General features: G+C 42.6%; 1 protein-coding gene across 1 annotated transcript in view; it reads right to left on the reverse strand.

Moving 5' to 3' along the window:
• The window catches only part of LRRFIP1 (LRR binding FLII interacting protein 1), a 113,097-nt gene extending 92,502 nt beyond the window's left edge, over positions 1–20,595 (reverse strand). Inside the window, exon 1 of the mRNA XM_075711187.1 lies at positions 20,506–20,595. Within this exon, the coding sequence (XP_075567302.1) occupies positions 20,506–20,595 (90 nt within the window). The remainder of the gene's footprint in view (positions 1–20,505) is intronic.
• Between the last annotated feature and the right edge of the window lie 636 nt (positions 20,596–21,231).

Here is a 21,231-nt window from a genome sequence, read left to right on the forward strand (position 1 = left end):
GCAGCTGTTGACCAACTCGGCCATCTCCAAATAACTCCCATAACTACAGCATGTAACACAACCCTTCCTTATTTGTTCGCCTCCCTGCAAGGGAATGACTGCAGGAAACATACTCTCACCCTTCCTTTCCAATGGGGGGAAGGGTAAAGAGAGTAGATCAGGTTCCAGATGACGTAAGTAACTTTTCCTTCAAGACTTCAAATACCCAAGCAGAGATTGGACATAGTAGTGTTGACCAGTCCTGGCATGAAAATTCTGTAATGGGGGCTCTTGCTTGTCTGTATCCATAGGAGACTATGTAACAGAGTCACTGGGAGAAAGAGGGGAAAAATAAGTTATGTGACAGTTTGGTTTAATTTTAGAAACCATTTCCACACCCCACCTCACAAATCACAAGAAGATGTGGGATCTTAAAACCCCTTCCTTTTGTCAAGCACACCAAGTCTTTGCTTTCATGAAAGGCAAAGCCACTTTCAACTCAATGCCATTAAAATTTGTGTTGAAAAAGTGTGAAAGTGTGAAAGCGTTGAAAAGCCAAACTGCATCACAAAAAGCAGCTTTAAGGACTTGACACACTAGGACAGTCTAAAGCTACAGTTTTACACAGATTAGGAGAGTGTATCTGAATATTATTGTTTACACTCCAGAAATTAAACACTATTTACATGAGTAAGTACACCTAGCATATTTACTATTATGAAAAAATTCTATACAATGATTAATTTTATTGCACAAGGTATGTAAATAACATTATTTCCTCAAACAAGAAGTATCAATAAAATCTTTGCCAGAAAGCTGCCACTTTATCTGTGAAGTCTTGTTCTCAAATCATAGTTCTGCTACAACAGAACTCTGCTAGTCCTCACCAACATAGCAACTTAATCTTTACTTCTCTAACATGTGATTTCCTTTAATTATATTTGCAGAATATTTATAAGGCTATTAACTTTAATTATAAGAGTCAGCAGTAATTAACAATACAAATCACAGGTTTTTTTGTTTTGGTGTTTTGGTTTTTTTTTTACGAATCAATTTGATAATCTATCACACTGATTGGTCAGCCTGATGGAGCTACTTCACTCAACACGACAAGCAGCTGAAATGGGCAAATATTAACATCTCTGTAGACAAGCTTTAGCACCCAAATAAGAGTCTATATTTTCCCTCTTGTTCCAGCAAATCCCAAAATTCACTTGGCGATATGAAATGGACTTTGAGAAAGCATCAGAAAGAACTGACATTACTCTCAAATTTTTTTATATGTCATCGTACTTCCACGTGTGCTTGGACCTCAACTCACATTTTGTGGCAATTAGGAAATCTAGCTTTTAGCCAAGGAGCTAGCCCCAAGTGACAACTGAATGACTGCAAGCATCAGGGGTCTACAGGGGGACTGTCATAATGGGAAAAGGAGACACTGAAAAGGAGGGAGTCCACAGGGAGATCTCAAACTGGTAGTACAGAGGCTGGTTCAACTCTAGTTGTTATGCACAGATTCACTACATCACACAGACTTCACCCTCACAGACCAAACTTGCAAAACTACAACCTGGTTCCACTATATGATAGTGTTAACAATGGATCTGTAATGCAGGGAGGTGTCATCAGAAAATCCTGCATAAGCCCTTACCACCGTCTGAACAGTGAAAAGCATCATGAGTTCCTCCTCTTTCAGATGCATGAGGTTTTTCAGCTCTCAGCTGTCATTTTTGACAAAGCTGTAACTTCAGATGGCAAGTGGTTGCAACATGATCTTATAAAATAAATTAGCTAAGCTTTCAGCCTTCCTACAAGGGGGGAAAACTCAACTGCAATCACAGTGAAAGCTCTAATCTAGTTTTTCAGTTATTCAGTCTTTTTACCAGAAGTAAATGTACACGAACCTACACAGCCCATTCAGAGATGTATGCCATTTGTTGCCAGCAACAGATCTATGACCTTGCCCACTTTGCTCACACACATTTCCCACATCTAGCTTTGTCGCTCTCAGAGCGTGAGGAACAGATGAAGCAGATAGTTCTGCTCCTGAACTTTACCAGGATGTTTTTCTAGCTCTTCTTTTCAAAAAGCTTTTTGAGACTACTGCTAAACAATCATGGTCTAAAGCCTTTACAACTAGATCAAGAGAAGAGTCAGGATGCCAAAAATCTTGGATGTGAGGAAGTGACTCCAGTCCAAACACAGTGATAAAAAGGTACACTACATACAAAAGCAGCCAGAATTATTAAGAGTCTCTTGGCTTGTCCTGCCTACTCTTTCACCTCATTCATTAACTCGCAAGTCCTACTGATTCTCTTCTGAGATAAATATTTAAAGTTATATAGTTTGAACTTGCCAAACTTTGGGGGGGGAAGGGGGGAGGGGCACAACTTCTCAAATGCATACTGAAAAGAAGATGTACTAGAGGAGCAGAAAAACTTCCAAGCACAAAAGCTCATTTTCTCTAGGTTTTATTAATAAATCAGTATTGCTTCTAAAGCTAGACCATGTCTTCTAGAATTATCATAATACAACATCCATCGCACTAGGAAGGCTTATACTCACAGTAAGTAGGTCCAGTGCAATTTTTGCTGATCTTGGGCTGTGGTTTGCAAAATGCAATTCCATCCAATGTAATCACTTTATAATAGATTTCGGATGCTAAAGACCAACAATAGATTAAAACCATGCTGACAAGGAGATAGGTGAAGGACTGGCTACATCAAGGTTAACCTTTCAGTCAATTCATCTCAATAAGCCTTCAGTTTTGGCTTCCTATCTTGCCAAATCCAAGCAGGGAGACAGGTCTTCTACAAAGAAAAAGGCCTTTCTCGTAATGCTATCACTAATGTCCAAGATGCTGAACCCCAAAAAATTGCTGCAGATCTCTAATCTGTTTCAGAATGGAACTGCAAATTAGACAGCAACATGCACATGCAGAAAACCTCTGCTGCCTGCCTGTGACACCTGAACTGGAGAGACTGAGTCAGTTCACATTTTGACCTACTTCATCCTGAACAACTGGTTAGTACATTTCTAGTCCTGAGGCAAAACACAAACTCCAAAGGAAAAAAAAGAAGGAAAAAAAAAAAAAAGACCAGTTCTCTGGCATTCTGCGTTCACAGAAAAGTTATTATTTTTTCTCTTTTATGGAGTTAACTTTGTCATTTGATTGCAAGCATGAGTCAGTGGCAGGGAGGGGAAGAAGACAGAACCGTTAGGACAGGAAGCTCATTCCTATGAGGCCCTACTTAGCTAAACCACAGGCATCGCCCCGGCAGAGCTGAAAGCCCTGCCAGAGCCGGCATTGCTTCACCTCTCAAACGATGGGAAACAGCAAGGTGAGGGAAGCGACTGCTTGGGAGTTAAGAAACGGTGGATAAAGATGCACCATAACTGGGTGCCGCTCTCACAGCTACACTAGTCAGGCAAGACTTAAGCACCATTTTTCTCCCATCTCTTCTGTAAGAGTACTGCTTTACCAGTACACTGGATGGACCTACAGTATCATGCCCCCTCCCTTAATGATGGTACAGCTTCCAAAGAGCTGTTAAAATCAACACCAGCACTTTGCTTTCAAAGATATTTTAAGGCATAAGACACCTCCTTCCTTTTTCTCCTCCCCTTTTTGCATGAGCAACTTATTTTTCCTTTTTTCCCCTTCTGAATAAGCGTTGCAGTTGTAAAATGTGGCATTTGACTGCCCCAGAAGCATAGATTTTCCCATAGTACTTTGCCAGGAACACTTTGTTCTTGGTTTGAGTCAATGTCCAAGTGAGGAAAGTTCACTCTCCACTTCCATTCCAGCCATAACCCTTTCCCCTGGAATTTCCAACAATGCTGTGGTAGAAAAAGGCACCAGACAACAGAATCAGACAGGCTCTTGTAGTTTGCTGCGCTTCACTTAAGTGTAACCAAAAAAAGGCTATAACTTTTTGATTTGATGAGCTTAGAATATTCCATATTGAAGACAGCTGACGTAAGCATGAGATGCATGAAAATGAGAAAGCAGTTGCACAGAACATTGATTATCTTCTAAAAGTAGTTAACATTAAAAATCATTCAAGCAAAACAAATGCCGAGTACTTTGACATCTGACTACTGAAGCATTTGATGGCATTACCATGATTTTCTCTCATGCCCCTGAACTAGCCTATATCTAAAATAAACTGGGGGGGGGGGGGGGGAAGAGTGTTGTACTGAGCCTTGCCAGTCATACAATCTTTCAAGGACCTCCAGCTCTAGTAAAACTTGAGAAAGAAACAAGGATGTTTGGAAGCTAACACCTATATTGATTTGTAGTGTCAAACACAGCAGCGGCATAGCCAGGCTCGTGAATGAACTGCCTTCAAGAACCAAGGCATCTCAGCATCTCATTAATGAAAAAACACTCAGGAGTAAGAATCATGCATAAATAATTATTTCTGCTCTTCAGAGATAAAAAGTTTGAATTCAACAAAATTAAGACCAGCAGCTGATGAGTAAGAGTGCAGAAGTTGGCCAAGAGCCATCATTTAGGGAATAAAAATATTTATCGCAGACTCCCACCCAGCCTAAGTATTTTCATGCACTATAAAAACAGGCCTGGTTGAAAAATAGTTGTGCAAGAGAAGTTATTTCAAATTAATAATTAAGAGAACAGAAGACTGTCAACAAGACCCATTATGTTATATAAAAACAAATCTCACTATTGTACTTTCCAAGGTGTTCTCTGTATCAATCAGGTCACACTTCAGACAGAACTCACTACAATGCTACAGAATTGGAAATTAAATCCATTTATACAGCTGTCCTGGTTTGGCAGTATTAGGATGAACATTACATCTCATTGCACCCAGTCTGTCTGTATTTCTGTTGTAGAACTGAAGCAAAAGCAAACTGAAGACAGTCTGACAATAAACAAATCACATAACTACTGTATTAGTCATTTCTAAAGCAAGTATAATATTTTGAAGGAAACAATTCTATGATGTTAAATATCTTGATTGCCCTTATTTGCCATACCATACTTTCCCTCTTTTCCTCAGTGTTCATCAGCAAGCAAATATGGCTAGAATAACCACTTACTGTATCTCAAATGGAATTCTGTCAAGCTTAGCACGTTAAAGAGAGTATTAGGAGTGTGTTGTTTCTCTATATAAACTGGGTATCTGGTGCACAGTGTGTCTGAACAATATGGCCTGCTTGACACTGAATACAAGTTCTCCTGGGTGGGGAAAAAAAAGAAGTCTTCCTTTGGACTCACTTTCCTATGACCAAAGCACAGCATAATGTTAGCAAGGAACAAGACTGCATGTGGAACAGAAATAAAAATATGATCCAGTCTTTGGAAAGATTCGTCACACCTACCACTTACACTTGATTATTTAATTTAAGTCAGTAAAAGCCTTTCATAGAGCATGTCACTCAAAGCAGTAGAAATAAACATTTGAGCACAGAAGCAGACAAAATACTTCAGGAGTTACAAAGTTATACTACACAGAATGTTATCTGCCTATGATCTTGGGCTGCAGCATCACACCTTGTCAGCTGATTCTTTGCACCAGCAATCAGACCTTTCCCTCAGGTAGCCTTTGCTTCTTCCCCCTCCATCTCCCCATGCCCTTTCCTTTTAAAAACAACACATCTGAAGACACATCCAAGAAATCTTCATGTATTTACTAGTAGAAGAGTGTGAGGTTTATCCTACATAGAAATAAGTCCACCTAAAGTTTCCATCCACCACCATCTAGGCATAAACAGTTACCCGTGATACATTTTATAAAAGTCTGCAGGCCTTCCCAAGACAACACTTGGATTTGCAAGGCTGCTAGGCAGGATTTCCTGCCATGCCCGTGGTTAAGTTCTTGGAATGTCCTCAAGTTTAATGTCAAAAACTCAAGTGAAATGAATTTTTGTACTGACTACTGACAAAGGCTGCAGGAAGGATTTTTAACATATCTAGTTTTCAGAATGCCTGTTCTCGGACGAAACAGATTTTTACATGTAACGTTAAGATTCAAAATTGGAGGTGACCTTTAGTGCACCTTTCCATGGGTAGAATGAGAATCCACAAGATTTAATTAAATTTAGCTCTTTAGACTGATTAGAGTTAATAAAGCAATCTGGTAATAGCCCATTTTCTTGTGTTTACAATATGATGTTTTGTGGGACTACAGTATCACAGTTACAAGTTACAAGACACTTTTTTCATTACCTTTTCAACTACACTGAGTTTATATCCAATTTAAAAAAAAAAAGGACCTAGAGGCATCATAAGTACTAGAGAAGATCAGAAGTCTAGTACATAGATTGTATGAAGGACCCTACAAGAGACATCACCAGAGGAGACTGATAATTTTCACAATAGTTCTCTTGTATGTAGTAAATGTGTGTATATGTTTTATTTATAAAACAAAAACCATTTTCATGCCCCCCACTACTTTATACTTTTGTAAGCACTGGACCATTTGTTACCTGCGTGTAAAAAGTGTTTGGGGATAGCTAGGTGGGAAAGAGTTGCATGCAGTTCTTCAAGTTGTACCACCTTCCTGCAGAGAAACTGTGCTTTTCATTAACTTCAATATTCTGCTATTAACAAGTAACCTGCAGCTCTCCTTCAGGCTACCTATATTCTGATGGAAGAGTCAGGACACTTCAAATACAAGCCAAAATTCTTGATTTGTAACATCAGCCAAAGAAATGCCAAAACCTGCTTAAGCAAATCAGATTTAAGGAACAGTGTTGATATCCAGAGAAATGACCTTAAAAAAAAGCATGGTGAAATTGCCTTTTCTTGTTAGTACAGCTGTATGCTGCAGAGTACAGATACCAGCTTCTACTACATCATGCTTTACCAGATTTTCTGTCCTTTAAGCACAAATATCCATCTCCAAACTTTTAGTAACAGCACTCTAACCATGTCTTTTCAGGCGAGGAGCCCAGTTCTACATTGTTTGCAGAAAAAGCACACAGAAGAAACTTCAGAGAAAATGTTTTAAAAATTTACACTTCTCAAGGAATTTTAAGAGTCCTGTCAAAAATAAGTAAAAAAACCAAACCAAACAAACAAAAAACCCCACAGCCACCACTATCCTTCAAATGTCACCATTACAGCCAATTCAAAAATTTTTTATGTACAAGATACTCTTACCTGGCCAGTGGACAGGAGTTACCCTCTCATGTTTGCTATGGTTCCACAACCCATTCCCTCGTGGGAAGAAGAATTCTCAGAAAGAGCCAGGACATGTCAAGACAACTTGCCCTGAGGGAAATGGCACTGAACAACCCACCAGAATCATAGAATGGTTCAGGTTGGAAGGGACCTTAAAGATTATCTAGTTCCAACCCCCTTGCCATGGGTAGGGACACCTTCCACTAGACCAGGTTGCTCAAAGCCCCATCCAACCTGGCCTTGAACGCTTCCAGGGATGGGGCATCTGCAACTGCTCTGGACAACCTGTTCCAGTGCCTCACCACCCTTACAGTGAAGAATTTCTTATCTATTCTAAATCTACCCTCTTTCAGTTTAAAGCCATTACCCCTTGTCCTATCACTACATGCCCTTGTAAAACATCCCACTCCAGCTTTCTTGTAGGCCCCCCTCAGGTACTTGCAGGCTGCTATAAGGTCTCCTCAGAGCCTTCTCTTCTCCAGGCTGAGCAACCCCAACTCTCTCAGCCCGTCTTCATGGGAAAGGTGCTCCAGCCCTCTGGTCATCTTTGTGGCCCTCCTCTGGGCTTGCTCCAAAAGGTCCATGTTCTTCTTACAATGGGGGCCCCAGAGCTGGATGCAGTACTCCAGGTGGGGTGTCACAAGAGTGGAGCAGAGGGGAAGAACCACCTCCCTCGACCTGCTGGTCACGCTTCTTTTGAGGCAGTCCAGGATACGGTTGGCCTTCTGGGCTGCAAGTGTACATTTGCCAGGTCATGCTGAGCTTCTCATCAACCAACACCCCCAAGGCCTTCTCCTCAGGACTGCTCTCAATCCATTCTCTGCCCAGCCTATATTTGTGCTTGGGATTGTCCCAATCCATGCGCAGGACCTTGCACTTGGCTTTGTTGAGCTTCATGAGGTTTGCACAAGCCCACCTCTCAAGCCTGTCAAGGTCCCTCTGGATGGCACCCCTTCCTGCCAGCGTGTCGACTGCACCACACAGCTTGGTGTCATCAGCAAACTTGCTCGGGGTGCACTCAATCCCACTCTCCACACTGCCAAAGACGTTAAACAGTGCCGGTCCCAATACCAACCCCTGAGGAACATCACTCATCTCCACTTGGACATTGAACCGTTGACCGCAACTGAGTGCGACCATACAGCCAGTTCCTTATCCACCAAGTGGTCCATCCGTCAAATCCATGTCTCTCCAATTTAGAGACAAGGATGTCATGCAGGACAGCGCCAAATGCTTTACACAAGTCCAGGTAGATGATGTCAGTTGCTATTCCCTTATCCACCAACACCATAACTCCATCACAGAAGGTCACCAAATTTGTCAGGCACAATTTGCCCTTAGGGAGGCCATTTTGGCTGTCACCAATCACCTCCTTATTTTCCATGTAGCTTAGCATAGTTTCCAGGAGGATCTGCTCCATGATCTTGCTGGGCACAGAGGTGAGACTGACTGGCCTGTAGTTCCCCAGGTCTTCCTTTTTTCCCTTTTTAAAACTAGGAGTTATGTTTCCCCTTTTCCAGTCAGTGGGAACTTCACCAGACTGCCATGACTTCTCAAATATGATAGAGAGTAGCTTAGGAACTTCATCCATCAGTTTCCCTAGTCTTTGTTTTATCACCAACACACCTACAAAAGCTTTTTTTGTTGCCCTTGATGTCCCTGACCAGACTTAATTCTATCAGGGCTTTAGCTTTCCTAACCTGATCCCTGGCTGCTTGGACAATTTCTCTGTATTCCTCCCAGGCTACCTGTCCTTGCTTCCACCCTCTGTAGGCTTCCTTTCTGTGTCTGAGTTTGTCCAGGAGCTCCTTCTTCATGCACGGGGGCCTCCTGGCATTTTTGTCTGACTACTTCTTTGTTGTGATGCATTGCTCCTGAGCTTGAAGGAGGTGATCCTTGAATATTAACCAGCTTTCTTGGGCCCCCTCTTCCCTCCAGGGCTTTATCCCATGGTACTTTACCAAGCAGATCCCTGAAGAGGCCAAAGTCTGCTCTCTTGAAGTCTAAGGTATTGAGCTTGCTGTGTGCCCTCCTCGGTGCCCTAAGGATACTGAACTCCACCATTTCATGGTCACTGCAGCCAAGGCTGCCCCTGAGCTTCACATTCCCCACCAGCCCCTTCTTGTTGGTGAGAACAAGGTCCAGCAAAGCACCTCTCCTTGTTGGCTCCTCTATCACTTGGATAAGGAAGTTATCATCAATGCATTCCAGGAACCTCCCAGATTGCTTATGCCCTGCTGTGTTGTCCCTCCAACAGGTATCAGGGTGGCTGAAGTCCCCCATGAGGATGAGGGCTGGTGAACATGAGGCTGCTCCTACCTGTCTATAGAGGGCCTCATCCACTCAGTATTCCTGGTTGGGTGGCCTGTAGCAGACCCCCACTATAATGTCACCTGTCCCTGCCCTCCCTTTAATCCTGTCCCATAAGCTCTCGGTCAGCTCCTCATCAGCTTGGATTAAAGCTAAAAACTAAAAATTTAAGCTAAAAAAACCCAGCATTGTTTAAGAAACAATTGGACAGCTTTTGTGTGGGGGTGGGACAGGATTACTGCATTCAAACTGGGTCTGAGCTATAATGGGTTACCTGGAGAATGTGTGTCCTAATCTTCACTAACAAATTAGTTCAGTTTGAAATACACTACCAGGCTACACACAACTTGTTTAGTTGTACAACAAAAATGACCTTCACAGCTATTTAATGGAGTTCTTGAAACCAAGGAACGCCACTCAGAATACATCAACAGCATAAGACATAGAGGTAGCCCTCCCCTGGTCAGGTCCTTTCTTTGCTTGCTCCTTTTTTCCCCTAACAGCAATTACCACCTGGCAGATACAACTGTAACTTTATTCTCAATCTCACAGTCTATTTAACACTCAAATTGCGTTGATCAATTAGTTCATTGTCAGGAACAGCTGCGTTCAAAAAATGGCAAGTAACAAGAATGGTCAGATGATAAGACAAACCAGAGGCAAAAGCTCAGCCTTTTGAGAATCACGTTCTATTAGAGGAAATTACAGCGAAAACCCAATTCCCTTAAGATTTACTACCAGCTCCTGAGGTGTACCAAGCAATCTTTGAGGTGTTATACCTGATCGCTGTATTCACAGAGCTTGTATCCAAGACATCAGACTATTTTTTTTGGCACGCTGTTTTGATTTTATGATGGGAGGACTGAAAGGGCAGACGTGTTAGGCCAGCAGCACAGGTTGCAGACCTCGGAGAAGCAACTCTAGGTAATACAGATCTCTACAAGAAGCTTGCTTCTGTAATAACAGGTTGAGACCACCCCCCAAAAAAAAAAAAATTAGGATAGATTGCTGTGAGAGCATAGCTCACTACAAACCCATTGATCTTTATTTTCTAATGCCGAATTTGTAGATTGCTTGGTTAAACAAAATCTTGGTTATCAGATGCCCTTCTGGTAGCCTGAAAATTGCTGTTAAGTCTGACAGTATATATTTATTCAATCAGTGATACAAAAGCATTTCACCAGCACACACAGAGAACCTTTCTTTGCTTACTCTAGTTCACCAAATAATGGTATTTTTTACAGGGTTATTAGACAAGAATGTACAAATATTACTGAAAACACTGTATAACCCTCTACAATTAAAACACTGACATTTTTTACATATACTAACATTATCCCTTGTATCTACACACAAGCATACTATTTCCCAGAGCCCCTAGATTCCTCCACAGTTCATGTAAAGGTTAGCTCACATCACTGTTTCAATGTGCTCATTTCACAACAGGGCAGATTTAAATTTCATATTTAGTAGACAATGGAATAGCATGACCTTTGGGTATCACAAAAAATGTCCCAAAAGCCCACTTCAATTTTCAACAGATGTTGATTCAACATATTTGTCAATGTAAATCCTCTTAGAGCTCAGCAACACATTCAGCAAAGCAAGAAAATCAAGACCAGCACACACACATTTCATATGGGAAAACGGATACTTTAGAGAAAGCAGATCACGGGAAATGCACAGTTGCAAAGCAAGGCAATAGGGCTGTAGACCATTCAAATTTAAACTGACTTATTTTCTAAAAAGCATGTAAAGTTATATCTATTATTTTCCTAGCAACTCAATTGACAGAACTTCAAGTTTGCAATCAGAGAGAAACAAGAAGTGATTACACTTTTTTTTTTTAAAAAAAGTAGCCTGTTATCTTTTACTGTTCATAGTCAGCAAAAGCAAATATGATTTCATGTTTCTATGTGAAGACTCTAGTACATTGGCACCAGTATAAACAGCCATATCTGAAATACCTGAATCTAAAGTGATGTGTGTTTTAAAAGTGAAGGGAAAAAAAATGTGAAGCTACAAGAATTCGATAGGAGACTGGAGCCCAGGGATTTTTTTCTGCATGTGAAGCACACCAAAAGCCTTTCCTTGCTCTCCTGTCATCCTAGTATGTTAGCTGATAAACGCTCCATAATTAGAAGACCCAAGTGGGGATGCCTGAAATCCATCCGACCTGAGGGAACAAGTCTGAAAACTTGACCCAGCTTTTAGCATGCCAGATACTACTGTATTCCATTTCTGTCTACTGGAAGAGGCTGGCAAAAGCAGACAGAAGAGATACAGACTCAACTAAATTTGGTATTCAAATGTGGGATTAGGAGAAAGGATATTTTGGGACATAGGAAGTACTCAAAAGAGGAAGGCAAAGAAAAAAACAGTATTAAATTTAAGTCAGATACTGGTGAAGGGAAAGGTCACAAGATACGCAAGAGCAGAGACTGAGAGGGAAGAAACATTATTCCTTTACGTTCCCTGTCTGTGCAGAGCTCTGTGCTTGAGGCATCTGTGGGATTGTGAGAACAGTCTGCAAAGAATCACCAGTGGGACTGCTTGGGACAGAGGCATCATCACTTCATTGCAGGCAATATTAAAACACAAGTCACTGACCAACCAGCTAAACCAGTAAACAGGCAAATAAACTGCTTTTGTGGAACTCGCTTCCAGTAAGCTTTCTGTTCTGGGAAAGATAAATCAATCTGACACTAATTAGATCTAAAAACTGCAAGTAACGACCTTATGGTAGGAAAAACCCAACTCTGAGAATCTATTTTTGAGGCAGCCAGAAGCAGTTGGAGATACCATCTTGCTTGTTTCTTTGATAGAAGTTTGAACACAAATTGAATAATGCACTCTCATTCACATAAACCTTCTGACAGCTAAGAGGAAAGAAAATTGTTGCTCTGAAACTTAACTACCATTTTTGCATTTCTTCACATGCCAATGACAACATGCACTGCCCTACCTAATTACCAGGTATTAAAAATAGGAACACAGCTGTGGTGATGCACCTGGCAATTTTGGTTTACCAAAGGCTCTGATTTCTTGTACAGCAACATATAATACAAAAATAAAATTTAAATATTTTCTCAAAGAGCATGGGAGCTCACAAAGCATCAAAGAACTAGAAGGCATCCAGTGTTTTTGCAAGTATAGTGTCAGGATTAAGCTGTACCACAAAAGCAACTCTCATCTTACTCACAAAAGCAGCATGCAGGAAGGAGAAAAGAGCTGTGAGAAAGAGCGGTGACAAACCAACAAGGAGCTAGAAGCAATAGGAAATGAAGAGGCTTCCTCACCACATCCGAGACTGGAACACAGCTCGGATTTGGCACTATCAGATCACTTTCCCTGTTTGCTGTCTCCAGCTCAACTCTCAAATGCTGCAGTAGTATTTAGGCAGATAAAACCACAGCCCATGCCAAGCTGCTGGCTCACAGGCTGCAGGCACGCAGAAGGGCAAAGCAGATGCAACTGAACAAATCCACCCCTTTTCAGATCACACCCAGAATATTTTACTGAAAGTAAATCACCAAGCAATCAACTTTCCAGTTCTAGGTCAGAAATTTTTAATGAGCAATTAGCTGAGACATTCATTTTTACTGGCACCAAACCCTATCTTAAGTCCCTAAATTAACAAGTTATTTCAATCTATTCAGTGGAGCTTCCAAGTCAGAATTAGTCACTCAAAGTTTTAGACCAGACTTGTGCCATTTATGTGCAGTTATACTCAATACCCAAAACATCCATCCCTCCTTAACCCAGAAATAGCTAGTTTTGACAAAACTTCCTTTTTTTTTTTTTTAAACGTCTGACAATAAACCCAACATTTTTCAAAGGATTTGAAGAAAACCACCCCCCCTTCAGAATTCCACACACTAAAGGGGTACACACTGTACCAGAAATTCACTTACAGGAAAACGTGACACACTGAAGGGATGAAGGAATAGAGAACAGGATTGCAGGCTAGATGCTGATGTGCAAGTCAAATCCGTCTTGGGGAGACGCTGCTTCATTTAGCTAGAGATACACTCCTTTCTGCCCAGTTTTTGGTTTAGGCATACATCCACATCCCAAAACAAGCAACGCTCAATTTCAGAAACAATGTTAGTCAGAGTTAGCTTGTATCTTCTCTGTCAACACCCAAAATTCTCATCTGGTTAGGCCATAAAACTGCCCCTAGTTCTGCTCATCAGGAAATACTTCCCAAGCCATGCCCTTCACATGTCATGCCACTTAGTTAAGTTTGTTTAAAGGCAGAATTAGAAATCCATCCAAATATGCATAGGAAATGTCTTTGGTGCTGAGGTCTAGCCAGCGAGTACTCTAGGTAAGGACAGCTGTCAAACTAGGACAGCGGTCAGAGTTATGGCACATTCCTGCCAACGGGAAGGTATTACTTCCGTGCTTTTTCCCAGCCTCTGAACACATGACTTCTGTACCCTGTCTCTAGCCTCCAAAAATCAGTAGTTTTTAACAGCCTGACCAGAACATTATGTCACATAGTCATCCACCTACCTGAAGTCCCTTACACACTGCAAGCACTGCACGGCAACTAGATCAGCTCTTCCTAGGTAATTAAAACCTTCAAATTCCCACCAGTGAAGTATTGCCTTATTTAGTATTTATCATACGACACCAAGCTTTGGTGTCAACAGTTAAAGCTTCTACAACTAGGCCACTGAGAGGTGCCTTACATTTCTTGCTACCTACCAGCAACACTGGTGGTTCTCCATCGTCAAAATATCTAGGAGTACCTGCAAGTGAGCTCCAGCACAGACTACTCAATTTAAGATATTACTGTCTCCAGTTGCTAGTCTCATTCTCCTGTAAGAGGTTACACTACTCGCAGGGTAGAGGATGAAGAAGCATACAGCAGCTCTTCACCAGCAACAATTTACCTTACAACATCTTACTTTTAAAAGTTTAAAACAAAATTACAGGCAAAGATGCTAGGCTGGAATCTAGCAATCACAATAACCTTAAGTTGTTCTGGTGCAGATCGCTGCAGTTTATCTCAGTTACCCATGGTATGAAAAACGTGTTCACTAGGAATTGGCCAACACTAACTTGCAAGACTGAAGACCAAGCCTACCCATATGAATGCTTTTTAAATACATTTTTGCCTGATGCAATATTCTTATTTCAATGCACATACCAGTTATTTTTCCAGCTAAAGCTGGGAAAGTTCTACAGCCTACTTCTTGCTCCCCAACTGAAATAAGGTGAAAGAAAAGGAGAGCATCTTGGGAGTAGATGGTTACAGATGTCTTCCCATAAGAAGCCCGTAAGCACTTCACTTACCTTTACTGTGTGATGAAAGCCCAAACATCAGATATTTTTCTACTATGTGCAAGACCAGCTATTCATCTCTAGTAGATTCAGGGCGATGAGCAAGAGCACCAGATAACACCAGAAGCAGAGAAAGCTCCCCAATGAAATGACCAGGCACTTTCCCTTCTCAGAAGCATCTCTGGTAAATAAAAAAAAAAAAAAAACCCAACCCCCACAAAAAAAAACCTCCAACACCACAACCAACAGAAACCCAAACAAAAAAACCCACCCCACAAAACTTTCAAAGCCACCTTACAACTATCTGAAGGAATATTTGGCTTACTGCAGTTCCCCCACACACCATTCCAATGGGCAACTTCTCCCCAAAAAAGTATTGCAACACAAGCGAGACAACAGCTGGTATTTCAGAGCTGCTATTTTAAGGTTTGCCTATGAGGGCTGCTTATGTCTAGCTAGACTCACTGCTCCTGGCAAGCTGCTGACTTGACAAGAGGGACAAATAGCATTTTGGGCTTGTGAAACAAGGTATGTGGATTATGCCCCTTGCAACCAAAGGATGAAAAAAAAAAAACCTGAACAGTGTTGAAAGCCTTGCAAGTATACTTGAGCTCCAACTTTATCCAGCAACGGGCCTGGAAAAACATCCTTCTAGATGAGGTAATGATTAGTCTTACATCCTGCAGACAAGCTCAGCATCTGGGCTTGCAAAGGAAAAGGCTGGGCTTCCCATGTTGTTAATCCTAACAGTAGTCTCTTGCTTGACTGAAATAGGAATCACAGTTCTTAAACAGCTGTTTCCTGGGACAGCAAGAGAACAGCTGAAGAGGACTCAGGCCAGGAGTGGACACAAAAACAGGCAACTAATTATTTAAAGTTGCAATAGGCATGCTGTGAAGCAGACTGTGCATCGGGAGATGGGCTACAATCACCCCTTTAACTAAAATGAGATGGGTCTTAAGATTTTTGTCTCATTTTTTAAACCACCCAAAGCTGCTCCTTCACACATTTCCTTTGAGAAGGATTGTAAGTGAAACCAATGCCATTTGTTGGATATTTAGACATAAAACATTAGAAAAAGGGAGTGTTCAACGAAGAGCAGCACATTTGCTACATAAAATCATCACAATTTTGGAACAATTCTCCACGCCCTACTGGCAAGCATTGCCTACAAAGTTCTCCTTCCTTCCTATATTTAGGTCAACCAGGCTGAGTCAAGCCCTCCATGAGCACCCCTTGCTTTCATAACTTTCTATTCTAGAAGAGAGACCTACAGCCAGGCATGTTTTTTCAGATAATTTGTTGTCTTGGGCTGATACGTTAACGCTCGTAAAGGCAGAAAGTAATGAAATTAAAAAAAATAAGTCAAGTACAAGCCCCTGGTGCTACATAAAACAGACTGCTTCTAGGGGCTTCTCTTGGAATATTTATCTGGCTTACGAAAGTCTCCATGCGTCTCTTAAATGCCACATACTGCTCAAAAAAGTCCCACCACTATACTAACAAGGCACACAGATCTTACACTGGTGTTACATAGTATATCCTTAAAAAATATGCTGCTTTAAATGCTCTGGTTTGCATAACAGTTCAATAAAGTTTGCGTGGCTTGCATTCACATATATAAATATCCATTCCGCTTGTGTTAGCTTTGACTTTTACCAAATTGTTTTCATCTCTATTTATGGAGATTACCTGAATTGTTGTATAAACCAGAGAATTCTCCCTCAAATTATCCCCTGAATGTAAAAGCCAGGCCTTTAGATTCCACATAGAATGATCACAGCATCTCTTCACTAGCCCTGAAACTCCCATTTGGGCTTCTGAAGTTACTTAGTGCCTTCTTACTACAGCCAGTAAAGCTGGCTGGCTGCTTTCACAGAATTCACCTGCATTTTGAGCTATTTCTAGTCAGCTACACTTCTGCTCCTCCATAAGAGTGGAACATTTCAATTTTTGAATCACTAAGAATGCAAGTCAGTGCCCAAACTAAAAGCTTCAGTGAAACAATCAAATTTACAGCCCATAAACTGATAATGACAGTTATTTAAAAAATAGTATTTATGTATGTTTAAGCACGTAGGTCACAGTTCTTGAAACTCTGAAAGTGACATACAGTGTACAAAGAATGAAGAAGCAACCTTCATAACATTACTTTCTTTAATAGTAGAAACAAAGTTATGTTGCTTGAATTACTGACTTCAAATTAATTACCAGCTAAAGAGTTCTACTCTGTAAATTGCTGGATGAAAAAGAGAAGATTTCTAGCACAGAGATTATACAAGGCAGGATTGTTTTTCTGAGCAGTATAACACACATCTGTTTACAAAACATTAGCAAGACAAGGTGTAAACGGCTTTCCTAATAAAAACAAGAAATTTACCTTGACCTTGTTCTTCCTCATTCAAGAAAAATAAACCCCAGTAACTAATATTATCTGCCTGTAAGAGACATATCTCATTTACACAGATGGCAGTTCCTCATTGGATTTGCAAAATTCTTTCTGCTCATATAACACTTAACTATTACTGTAGCTAGCAAAGAGCATAGCGGAGTTCGGAAAAAAATACTTCCTTAGAAATGACATCAAGTTATCACATCAAACCCAGCTAACCCAAGCAGGAAAAAAAGCAGGAGACCAGTCCCGGTAAGGTTCAGCAGCCCAGGACTCTGTCTTCCCAAACCATGCATACACCAGCCCGAGAGAACGGACAGATGACTGCACGGTATGCGTACGCGATTACTGCTGGCTGTGCTGGCACAGACTTCGAGAAGTATCAAACTGCTAGATTTTGCAAACACTGCTGGCATGTATTCACAGGGAGGAATAAAATAGCCCAAAAGTTTCCATTGACCTAAACTCAGAATAATCTACTGGCGTCAACACGAGTCTGAAAGCAGAGAAGCCTATCATTGATCAGCTTTGCTCTCATCTGTAAGAGCTGACACCCGGAAAAAATAACCTCAGCAATACAAGCTAGGTGTGCGTACAGCAAATCCTAAGTGGCAGTCATCTGTGTCTGTCAGAAATGCAGAACACCATGTTCTTATTTTAACTATATTTACATATTTGCCATCCATTTAATTACCATGTAAGTCAGAAACTCAACAGCCAAATTTAGTGGTACAGTACTACTCTTCCCTGATGAACAAGGTGATTTACAGTAACTGTACCTTCTACCTCTGCTCTAAACAGGTCTGTACAAGGTGATAAACTACTTGCAGCTGATCTAGTTCAGAAATTGCCTCAAATGTTAAAACTTACTACTACTGCTTAACATTACTAATACTGCTACTAAAACACTGTCACTACAACGTGCTTCACTTTTTCAATTTCCTTCCCCTTGCTTAGTTACTTCCTCTTAAGACCGTTCTCACATCCCATGGGGACGAGGACTGCCGCCTTCACTGCGCAAGGCTCTCGGTCTATGCAAGACTGTACATACACAGCAAGACATCCTGGTTGCAAATTAAAAAAAAATTATGCTTCAAATAGCAGGAGTTTAAGAGAGTCTTTACAAGTCTTAAGGTGTCCTTATAGAAGCACGCAGTATAGCAAGAACTGCGGATTTTTCACGATCTTCTGACAATTACAAAATACAAACGGAAAAGCACAGTCCTCTCTTTTGGCTTTCCTCCAAAAGAAGATGTACGCATTTCAACTTACTCCCAGAGATCCCAAGGTAAAAGTACCTCTATGAATAAATCTGGTTTGGATGCTCTTTTTGGCTCCCATCTCAACATAGCAAAATGAGATCCCAGAATCTGCTAATAACTTGCAAGCACCTGTGGCTTCTGGATAACAAAGGAAGACCAAAGGAAAGAGAAGAGTGAAAATCTATGCATAAATGCAACATGTCTATGTCTCAGCTTTGCCTACACACCTGCAAGGAAGGCTGGAAGAGCAAAAGTATCAGTAACCCTTGTACCCTTCTCAACCTGAAGACTGCCAGCATCTTTATTAGGAAGAGACAAAAGGCCTACTTGACATTTTTAAGAGTTCTTAAGATCACATGGAAGGATTCATCTAGGATCCCTTGTGTGGAGAATGAGCAGTAAACAACAAAACTATTGTAAGTGCATAAACCCAAAACAGAGTAATGCAAAGAGTTAAAATAATATGGGAAAATGCTGAACCTTGAACTTGGCAGTTCACAGTTTTAGCACTCAAGGGAAAAGATAAAAGACATGCTTGTGTTGGGCTTTTTGACCAAATGGAGTTGTCCTTTAAACAATTCCCAGAAGAAGAAAAAACCAAAAAAACCCACCCAACACACAAAACAACACAATATATAAGGCCTCAAACCACTTCACAATACAGTGAAAAGCAGTATGTAAGCTAAAGAAAAGCAAAAGCAGGAGAGAAACGTGCAACAGAGAAGGACAACCTAGGCTCCCTGTTACAGATTGACGTTTTCCTTGATCAAGTGACACCACAGCCAGAACACAGTTGTGAAATTTAAACCCTCATCCCAAAGCAATTCCTAAGATGCTATCATGACTCAAACTCTTAGACAGCACAATCACTCTTACTTGCTATCTTATGTCCAGGACAAGAATGTCTCATGTCCTCCTACCTCAAACTCCATCCCCAGGAACTTTCCCATCTTCTCACCACACTGCCACAAAAACATGACTTCTGGAAACACACTAACCAAATCACTCACACAGAAATTAGCCTACTGCATATACTCCAAAGGTGCTACAAACCACTTCAAAATGGTACACAAGAACAATAAAGACTCCCCATGACAGGGCTGCCATTAGTGATACTATCTGAGGTGCGCAATGTTACAGCTAACAATCTAACAGCCAGTTGCCACCAAAAATAAGCTGCACATCGGCATTCATCTGATCCTGCTGTGACCGCGATTCAGGAAAGCAAACCAAGGGAGAGTTAAATCTCTTCTAGAAGAGCAATTTATCTTGTAACCCATCTTGGGGTCAGAGCAATACGAGGCAGAGATGAGACATACAAAACCCATGCTAGGGGAAGAGGATGGCCACCTTCAGCAGCAGGCAGCATCGGATCAGCTTAGACATGGCAAAGAACAACCCCATGGCCGCTCATCCCAATGTCAGGTTGGGGTTACCCATCTCCCCCACTGAAGACTGTTGGAGAAAGGATGCAAAACAATCTGTCAGCTTTAGTAAACATAAAAGCCAAATTCATGGCATCCTATTCACCACTGAACCAATGCAACTGTACACAAGAATAAGGAGGCAGAAATAAAACCGCCATCAGCTGTTTTTTTTAAAAGTCAGATCAAGCACAATGAAGTGTCTAGTGAGCAGCAAGCCTAACTCATTAAATATAAGCGAGTTTCCAAGTTAGATTGTACACTTATGCCTATATCTAGCATCACCTTGCAGTCTTCTGGTTTACGTTTTTTCATTTATACGTATCCATAAAAACCACGAGTGTCCTATTTTCCGGTTCTCAGTCATTAACACCAGCCTCAGCAGCAGCAGACAATTAATTTCCCCTGACGGAGGGGCTGAGGCAGGGAGGGATTTCTGCCCGGCTGGCACTGCGCGCCCTTTTCCTCACGGATAAACACTTCAAGCGCTCCAGACCTAAGCGATGCCCCGGGATCATGAAACAGGCCGGCACCGTTGAGACGAATGCGATTTTTATTTCGCCTTTCATCAACCTGCCCTGGAACCGCCGCCGTGCCCGTTGCCCGGGGGCGCGTGCGCGGCGGCGGGGGGAGCCCGGGGAGGGGGGGGGGGACAGGGCGGGGGGGGGGGGGCGATGGCCGCCCGCCGCTCACCTCGCGAGCGATCTGGTTGAGCGCATCGTCCTCCGCCGTCAGGCGCTCCCGGTTCGGCAGCCGCTTTCGCCCGGCGCCCTGCGTCCCCATGGCGGACCCGCTCCACCGCCGCTCACCCCGCCGGCCCCGGCCCTCCCGCCGCTGCCGCCGCCGCCGCCTCTGCCGCTCGCCGGCGCCGGCGTGAAGAGCCCGGCCGTCACCGCCCCCCGCCGCGCGCATGCGCCGCCGCCCCCCCCCCCCGCCCTGAGGGGCCGGGCCGGGCGCCGCCTTACCGCCCCTCGGCACCCCCCCCCCCCCGAAAGCGGGGCGCGGGGGGCGGTTTGCCCGCTCCCCTCGCACCCCTTCCTCCGCGGCAGCCCCCTCAGCCGTGGGCAGCCCCCCTCAGCCGTGGGCAGCGCCGCCGCCCCGCTGGGGACCCCCTCCCCGCGGCACCCGCGCCCCCGGCCGGGCACAGCGCCGGGCTCCCCGGCCTTCCCAGCCCTGCCGTGACCTGCCCGCCCGCGGCCTCTGGTCAGCAAAGCTGAAGGAAATTTCCCTGAAGCCGGAGAAACGGGTGTCGAAACCTCACTAGCTGTGAGCTGTGAGCCTGGGGGGTTTCTCTGCCACAAATAGGGGGGGAATGGCCTAGAAACCCATCTCCTCGTGCCCCAAACCCTCCCCCAGCTTCGTGGGATCCCTTCAGCCATGAATTTTCCTATTAAGTATAAGTGGGCGTGATTGATTTTA

The sequence above is a fragment of the Pelecanus crispus genome, chromosome 5, assembly GCF_030463565.1.
Source record: "Pelecanus crispus isolate bPelCri1 chromosome 5, bPelCri1.pri, whole genome shotgun sequence".
In the NCBI taxonomy this organism is placed as follows: Eukaryota; Metazoa; Chordata; class Aves; order Pelecaniformes; family Pelecanidae; genus Pelecanus; species Pelecanus crispus.